Genomic DNA, 9,235 nt, shown 5'->3' on the forward strand with positions numbered 1-9,235 from the left:
GGCAGCTTTGTTTTTTTTTTTTTTTTTTTTTTTTTTTTTATTTCTGGGCCTAACCCTGGCAGGCATAATTCAGGTTCAAAGCTCTTTTCGGTTGAATGAAATCAATTTTTTTTTCAACGGGCTTTTATTTTCTAGCTAAACTTTCATAAAAAGAAGCATTTCTAGAATCTAAAAGTGATCCATGTTTTCAAAAAGAAAGAAAGAAAATACAAAAAGTAGAAAAAATTACTCAGTCTTACTAACCAAATACCTCCACCACTGACTGGCATTGTTTTATTTCCTCCTGCTCTTTTTCCAGTCATTTCCCCGGCTGCGTGTCCCTGCCCCCACTGAAATAGGATGGCGCCGGCTTCGCAGTTCCATCCTTGTGTTTCAGAGAATGTTGGCTCCTTGCCTCTTAAAAATGAGCTCACTATCAGATATAGGAATCGTAAAATCCAGGTAGTATGTGCAACTTGTTTTGATTCCAGTCTGGACAAATCAGTTGCAGGCCATCGGGAAGGGTGACTGTGGACTGGGTTTGGGTGGCGGTGAGGACCGGCCGTTCGCTGGCCAGTGGGGTGTGCTGTTAAGAAGATGCCCCGAGTCTCCGCTTCGGAGTCCTGCATGAGCAAGATGACATGAAGCCTGTGGTTTGCTTTAAAAGTATTTCAGTGGGGGTGGGGAGGAAGGGGGGCCCGTGGATGATGGTGGAGGGTTTTGGGGTTTTGGGTGCTTTGGTGGTAGGTGGGGTAACATTTGTAGGTGTGAACCTGTACCCCTAAAGTATATACAGTGATGTAAACCATGGCTACCTCAATAAACATAGAAAATTAAAATTCTTTACAAATAGTTTAACTTAGGAAAAAACAGTGCAGCCATTAGTTGAAGGTCGGGACATGGGTAGGAAGGTTTATTTCATGCATGCTCGAAAACTTTCAAAGTGAAGATTAAAACACTGAAGTCGGATTGCTTTGAAGGAGAGTGATCAAAAGCAGCAGCCTGCTGTCCCTCTGTCCCTCTCTGCACCTCCCCAAGCAAGACCACCTTCGTCTCCTTTAAACAGATTATTTTCGTATTTTCACGTCCCTATGTGGCTTGCCTGATTGCTATCCCTGATTTTTCAGGGATTTTATCCACAAAGTTTTCACTCTAGAAGAAGAGAATTTATTTTTCTTTCTACTTCCATACCCTCCCCGCCACCAAACCCACATAACTGTTCCAGGCCCTCATCCTCCCAATAAAGTCGCATCAGAACCATCAGGATTAACTATTGTGGTTATGCAAATACTCAGCGCTCCTTTCCTTCCCAACACAACGTTTTATTTTCACTGGAATTAATAACTGTCTTGTAATCTGGCTCCTTTTTTGTATACTACGTGCATTAATCTACCTCAAACTTTCCACGGACTGTTGAAAACAGTGATTCTCAAGAATGGTCTGTGCCCTGGGGGGAAGGCGGGGTCCCTGTTCTGCTGACCAACATAAAGGCCAGAATTTTCTAAATGACCAATCAATACACAATGTTGAAAAATCAGGTGAGGATAAAAGATCTGTTCAAAGTGTAAAACAGACCCACGGACTTTAATGCAAGAAGCTCAGCTGACACTGTACTGCCCCGCCAGGGCGGCCCTCACCACACACTGGTGGGGCTTGGATGACTGACAACTGTTTCTCAGTTCTGGAAGCGAAAGAGTCCTTGCCGAGCCTCCCTTCCAGGCTGGCACACGGCCACCGTCTCTCTGTGTCCTCGTGGAACGGGCCAAGGGCAGGCTCTCTTCTAAGAACCTGGAATCTACCTGGTCAGGACCCTACCCTGGGCCTCATTTAACTTGAATTATCTCCGGATAGAGAAACCGCCCAACACAGAGACGCGAGGAGTCAGGGCATCAACGTAGCAGACTCAGACACACAGCTCCGCCGCGGCAGACATGGCTTCGTGCTCCAGATCACAGTGCGCGGTTAAGAAGCTACTGGTGGTGCAGGATTTAAAGTTTTCAGCACCATCAAGCTGTCCACAGCCACTCTGGCATGAGTTTGATCCCCGGCCAGGGAGTGACCCACAGGGCGCGGCAGACCTCTGCTGTCTGCTTCTGCTCCCCTCAGCAGTGGATTTCAGTAGATCTGCCTGTTCTGCTCCCCACTCTAGTGAATCCTCTCAGCCCCACACACCTTTGGCCTACACCCCAGCTCTTGTACGCATAAATAAATCTTAAAAAAAGAAGAACTACTAGTCAAACTTCGGTGCAATACAAAGATGAGTATCTGTAAGTTCTGAAAAGGCTATTAAAACATTCCTTTCCTTTCCAACTACATATCTGTCTGAGGCGAGATCTTGCTCGCACCCTTCAATCTGAACAACTTGAACTTGTTGAATTCCAGCAAATTTGAATATAGGAACAAATATGACATCCAGCTCAATGTCTTCTTTAACATACACATGAAAGAGATCTATGAAAATGGAAATAAACTTTTCTCCTGATTCTTATGTTTTAGCAGTTCTATTCCCTAACATTTGATAGTATGCTGTCATTTTAATTGAAACGGATAAATACTTTAATTTCAATTTCTAACAGGACAAGTGGTGGTAATCACACAGACAAGAGACCTTTGAGACCTTAGATAATTTTTTAGTATAACAGACCCCAAGACCAAAAAGTTCGGTAACTGCTGATCTAAATACTTTTCCAAGAAATTCTCAGCTCTCTCTCTCCCACGGGCTCCCGCCCCACTAGCTGTCTTCTCACTCGGGTGGAGTTGGTACCTGGGAAACTCCACCACCTCACCCAGTGAGGAGTCAGCCGGGCGGCCTGTGGGCCGAACTCCAGCCTGCCACCCCGAACACCCTGCACCTCCCTTTCTGTGCTGTTGATGTTGACTTCCCTGCCACAACGGGGCATCTGTCACCAAGATGGCATGGCCCGACACGCACCGCCTGGTCTTCGACAAGAACAGTTCGAGGCTCTTCCACGGCTTGCCTGTTTGTTTCCTGTTTGTTTCCTGAACCCCAAGCCTCTGTTGACTCACTGATTCCTCTTTCTTGAGATGCTCCTTCATGCTGGGAAACCCGATCTGTGGGTAGCTTCCTCAGAAAGGGTAGATGAGAGGCACTTTTTTGTTAAGACTTCATTTGAAAACATCTTTCTACACTTGCATTGTCTTGTAGCTTAGCTGGATATGAAACTTCAGCATGGCAATCATAGTCTTGCAGAAATCAGGAAGTTCTGTTTCACTATCCTCTAGCTTCTAGGGCTGAGATAAAAACACCTTAAGTTATTCTGAATTGTGGTCTAATGTAACTGACATTTTTTTTATCTTCTAAGAGTAAGTCAAGAAAGACCCGAGATTCAGGAAAAAAACAAACCAACACAACACAGGAAAGGCTGGAATTTTATGACGGCGTGGCTCGGAGACAATACCTTCAGCAGGCCAGGGGTCTCTTCCAGTCTAGACAGTCAGACCTTGCGGCCGCTGGGCATCTCCTTCATTTACTTTGACTGTCATTTCTCCCCCTCTGTTTTCTCCATTTCTGCATGTGTGTGGAATAGATGTTGGAATAGATCTAGGACTGAGCTGCTAATTTTCTTTTTCTTCCATTTTATCTTCCAACCAGAATCTCGAGTTTTCATTGATGTCTTCTATCATGTTTTTAATTTCCAAGAATTCCTCTCCCCCCCCCCCATGTTCCCCTTTTAAGGTCCGTATGTCTTGTAATATAGGAACTACTTCCTTCAAGGAAATTTCTCTAAGGACATAATGACAGTCTCTTTTCTCCCTCTATGGTCTATTTTAGTTTTCAATTTCATGTTAGAGGCTTTCATATGTATAGTTGCTTCACATATGGAGGTGAAATGCAAAAAGGCTGATTTTAGTGAAATCGTAAAATGCTCTGATGGTGTGGGAGCTTACTGACGGTGGGGAGATACAGCTGGACTGCTGGTTGGGAAACCCTTGAGGTTATTATCTTCAAGTCTTTATTCTTCACCACCCAGAGTCATCAGAGAAAGATTTTCCCATCTCCTGATTCAAGAGTATAGGCGTGGCTTCCAGAACCCTGGGGCCAGTTGGAAAAGAAAGCTGGAGTCCGGCCGCGGCTATGCAGCACTCAGCCTTGCCCAGGGCACCACCATCCATGCCCCGTGCCTCCTCGCTCACACGTCCTGCACTGCACCGTGTCCAGAGCACACGGTTGTGCCCTTCTTCCCCATCCCAGGAGGGCGCCTTTTAAAACGAGCGCCCACCAAGCCTATGGGTAGCCTTGTCTCCGCTCACCTCTCCCCCATCTTACAGAGTTACTGGTGCTGTCGATTTCTGAGGCTTCTTCAGGGTTCTGCTGTGTAAACTGGGTTGTTTCTTGGCCTTTCCTATTGCTGGCTCAGGATTTAGCTTTCTCAGGACTGCTAAGTCAGTCACCACTCATCCATCTGCTTCGCAGCTTCCAAAGTTCTGTTGCTGTTGTCTCCTCGCCCATTCTCTTTGTTCTTGTGGGTTTATGTCTTAAAAAAAAAATCTCTTCACTGTTGGTTTAGTGAGGTTTTGGGAAGGAATGAAAGCAAATGTGGGTATTTGATCCTCCATCTTACTTGAAACCTCTTTATAATTAAATATCTTTTTTTCAAACTTCCATTTAATATTACAACATAAACATTTCCCCTGTTCTTACAGGGTCTTTGTAACAGCTCTAGTAACAGCATAGCGTTTAGCAACAGTTTCGCTAATAGCGTCCCATCCCCTAAAGGGGCACCACAGCTTCCTTCATCATTGTCTAGAAATGTTTCTGCTTTGCGGAGGAGAAGGGAGTCACCTTTTATTGATCTGTATCATTGGCTCCCTGTATTTAGGGGAAGCCCGCTGACATTCTTTCCCCTATCATTCTTGGCCCATGATTTCATCACCATGTCCCTTGATGATGGCACTTCCTTGCTAACTAAATTCACCTTCAAGCTGCCAGGTCACCTTGCACAATGACACATCCGAGTCTTTCCCGGACTCTCTCACCTGGTCCTCAAAGTCCTCCTTCGCAGGAGGCCTGCTCTCCCGAATGAAGCCCAGGCAGCTCCTGCCTTCGCCTGTCCACCCACAGCTTCATTTACACCTCTTTATTTACACGTACCCCCCCCATACCCTTCTTTCACGTGAGTTCTCCCTTCACTAAGATTGCTTAGGGGCAGTCTTGCCTTCTAAATGAAAGGGACAGTTGTTTAGAGGAGGTGCTGGGGCTGCTGACATTCCCCAACTCCCACCCCATCACCAGGGACTCAGTGCGTGGAAAGAACACACATGCAGACTGTTACCTTGCCTTCTGGAGTGAGTGTCCAGATCACAGAGAAGGTCAGCTTATCGGTCATGGGGTTGAGGCTGCACAGCTCCTCACACAGCAGCCTGGGAAGCATGGGGATCACCTGCAAGCAGAAATTAGGTCATGAGAAGCTTTCTCCATTCCTCAGGTACCTGGGAACAGCCCAGAGGGTAGAGCTGTGATGAACGGCCTGGTTCTCCAGAGAAAGCATGGATGGAAGCAGCAATTTTCAAAGACTGCAGAGAAACCCCTGCCACCTGAGCTTTCCTGCGAGCCTCTAGAGCCAAAGGAGAAGTGAACTTAAAAGGTGGAAGTAACTGGCAACCCAGAGAAATAAACACTGCAACAATGAAAAATTACTGCAGTTTTTACAGGTTCAAGAAGATTTGTGTTCTTGGTCAGTACTTCCAGTTGCATTATAATCTTAAGAACCCAATGTCTTTTATTTAAGCCCTTAATTCATTTCAAGTTAATTTTTGTGTGTGGCGTAAGACAGGGGTTCAATTTCATTATTTTGCATGTAGAAATATAGTTTTCTCAATATTGTTGATTGAAGAGACAATCCTTTCTCACGGTGTGTTCTTAGCATATGTGTCAAAGAGTAACTGACCATAAACGGTGATGTAAACTAATGTCACATCAGTTAAAAAACAAACAAACAAAACTGAGTAGTTCATCATGTACACATGGGTTTATTTCCAGGCCTTCTAGTCTGTTCTATTGGTCTGTCCTATGCTAGTAAAATACTGTTTTGATTACTATAGTTTTGTACTATCATTTACAATCAGGAAATATGATGTTCTCAGGTGTGTTTTAAAATTGCTTTGGCTATTTGGAGTTCTTTGTGGTTTCATATGAATTTTCAGGATAGTGTTTTTCTATTTCTGTGAAAAAATGCCATCAGAATTTTAATAGGGACTGCATTGTAGATCACTTTAGGTAGCATGTTCTTTTAAACAATATTAATTCTTCCAATTCAAAAACACAGACTGTTTTTCCATTTAGTTGTTAATTGCTTTCATCGGTGTTTTAACGTTTTCAGTACAGGTCGTTCAACTCTTTGGTTAAATTTATCACTAAATATTGTATTGCTTTTTGACACTATTATAAATGGGATTGCTTTCTTTATTCCCATATCACCTCATACTTCTTAGGAGGGCTATGATGAAAAAGATAAATAATGACAAATGTTGGCTAGGACAGGGAGAAAGATAACCATTGTGCATCACTGATGGGAAAGGAAATTGCAATAGCCAATAGTAACAAGGGGTGGGGAGAAGTAGACCAGTTATTAGATGGATAAGTCCCACGACCTAGAGAAGGGCATGGCAGTTAGCGTGGTACTGTATACTTGAATTTGCTGTGTGAAATGACTAAGCACACACACCCCTCACACAAAAGAACAACTAATGTCTCAGATGAGGGATGTTTGATTATCTTGATCTTGACAATCATTTCACCCGTCCATGTACACCAAATCACCACATCATTCACTCTGCATATATATAGTTACATGTGTCAATGACTCCTCAATAAAACTGGGAGAATAAAAGAACCCAAGGGTTAAGTGTAAACTTGTGACAGGGCTTCATCTAAGTAAAACTTCTTGATCAGTATGTTAGTCATTGAAAATACCACAGTTTACCAAATCATATGTTGGAGCATAATACAAAACTCCAATATCACTGCAGCAACAGAATGGAAAGGTTGCCAAATTTAAGTTCTCTAGATGAATAATGTAGTCAACGAGTCACCAACTCTGTATTTTTTTAAAGATTTATTTATTTATGCATACAGAACTGGGGTATAGGCCAGAGGTGCAGGGGCAGTGAGAGGATTCACAGAGACAGAGTGGGCAGCAGAACAGACTGACTGATAAAGTACACTGCTGAGGGGAGTGGGCGGGTCAGGAGAGGTCTGCCACGCCATGTGGTCACCTCCGAGGCTGGGATCGAATTCATGCTGAAGTGGCTTTAGCTTCTTAGTGCTGTGCTTTAACCTGCTGCGCCACCACGGAGGGCCCACTCTGTAGTTTTTTCAAGCCTAAATTATTTCTTTCCCATAATATCTAGATTCAATGGTATATGCTCTTTATTAAAAAAAAAAAAAGTCTTCTAAGATGATGACTCAGTTATCACAGAATATCACTTGTTTTCCCCAAGATTCCAAAGAATTCCAGGTGTTTATCTCTACCTGGATCACCTGAAGACACTTTAACTTCTCTCCTTCCTACCTTTCAATCTGTTCCTCTTCCATAATTTTCTTGATTAACGGTAACACCATTCACTCCACCTCCCAAACTAAAATCACCAGCGTCAACTCTCAACACCTCTACCATGGACCTGCTTGGTTTGCAGTGATGTCACTGAGAAGTAGGTGAAAAGGTCAAATACCCACCCGCTGAGGTAAAGTTGGCTAGTTCAGCGTCTTTATCAACAAAGGCAAACCACACCCCAGTGGTCTTCATCCATGTGAAGTATCTACACCTGTACCCTTTTCAGTACAGAACATGACCTTTGACATCCAGAAGTAAATTCTAGAATATGTGGGCCAGACAACTAACAATATTGTAGTGCACTGCTTGGCATTATTCTGAAGGATGTAGCATTTTAAATGCCTACGTAAAATTTAATGACCACAGGGAAACTTCTAATAATAGTGTCTTAAAAAAATCACTTTGGGGGGGGGTCCCTCCCTGGTGGTGCAACAGGTTAAAGCTCAGTACTGCAAGTTCGATCCCCAGCCAGGGAGTGACCCCCAGGGCATAGCAGACCACTCCTGTCTCACCCGCTGCTCCCCTCAGCAGTGTGCTTCGTAGCTCTGCCTGTTCTGCTCCCCACTCCGCCTCTGGTGAATCCTCTCACCGCCCCTGTGCCTCTGGCCAGTACTCCAGTTCCGTGTGCAGAAATAAATACATCTTCAAAAAAAAAATCACTTTGAGAATGTGTTTCTTGCCATAACTTTTAGATGAAACTATTATTTCTACTAACTTATTCAATTAGTAAAGTATGAAAACATTATTTTACCGTTTCCTTGCATAGTCAAGTGTTTTACAAAACAAAAACAAAACCCACATCACCGCCTGCATAAACATACTGTACAAAATGGAGACGCTTCCATAAAATAGCCACACTGTCCTGTGGCTGAATGTGGAAATGTCACATAATTTCAGCCTTTAGACTCTGCTATGGGCTGAACTGTGCCCATCCCCCAAGTTGAAGCTTTAATTCTGGAAGTGGTTGTACTTGGGGGTGGGGTCTTTAGGAGGCAATTTAGGTTAAATGAGGTAGTAAGGGTGGGGCCTGCTCTATATAGTGAGACCTCTCGCCACCCTGCACAGGGGGTGGGGGTGGCACTTGAGGACACCGACACCTACGAGCAGAAGCATCTCTGCTGGACACCAGTCGGCAGGCATCTTGATCTGGGACTCGCAGGCAGCAGGAGTGTGAGAATAAACTCTGCTAGCCCACCCAGTCCATGGTATTCTGCTGAATTTGTTGGGTGTGCGTCCTTGGAGTCTCTTCTGGGCTCTACTGTCCGGGTAACCATGACTACTCTGGAAGCAGGGCGCTCAAGCTCAAGCACAGCCCTGGTTTCATACCTTGTTCACAGGTAGTTAGCACGTTTTTCTAAATGTTCAAGGTAGCATCATCTTACTTTGAATCACAAAGCTGAGCATCTGAGAATGAACAATCTCCCGACTTCAGTTTTCCATGTTTGTCAAAAGAAAGTCATTCCTTAGAACAGAAAGACGACACTGGGAAAATGGGTGAAATAAGAAAAAGAGTATAGAGCTTAGCCACGAGCACTGTTCCAGTGGCAGCTTCTTGGTGACCACAAACGTGCCCAGGTAACGCCAGATGTTAACAACGGGGGTGCGGGGGATCCGGGGTTTTGTATTAGCGGTGCAGCTTTCCTAGAAATCTGATATTATTCTAATATAAGGAATTTTTTTTT

General features: G+C 44.2%; 1 protein-coding gene across 2 annotated transcripts in view; it reads right to left on the bottom strand.

The window, feature by feature from the left end:
* DIS3L2 (DIS3 like 3'-5' exoribonuclease 2) overlaps nt 1–9,235 on the bottom strand; it is a 254,468-nt gene that overhangs the window by 57,506 nt on the left and 187,727 nt on the right. For both annotated transcript variants that reach the window (XR_001145689.1, XM_012728140.1), the window contains exon 12: nt 5,274–5,381. Coding sequence is in view for 1 of the 2 variants with exons in the window: in XM_012728140.1 (XP_012583594.1) it covers nt 5,274–5,381 (108 nt within the window). In the remaining variant the exon portion in view is untranslated. The remainder of the gene's footprint in view (nt 1–5,273; nt 5,382–9,235) is intronic.

The sequence above is a fragment of the Condylura cristata genome, unplaced genomic scaffold (assembly GCF_000260355.1).
Source record: "Condylura cristata isolate star-nosed mole 26May11 unplaced genomic scaffold, ConCri1.0 scaffold00002, whole genome shotgun sequence".
NCBI lineage: Eukaryota > Metazoa > Chordata > Mammalia > Eulipotyphla > Talpidae > Condylura > Condylura cristata.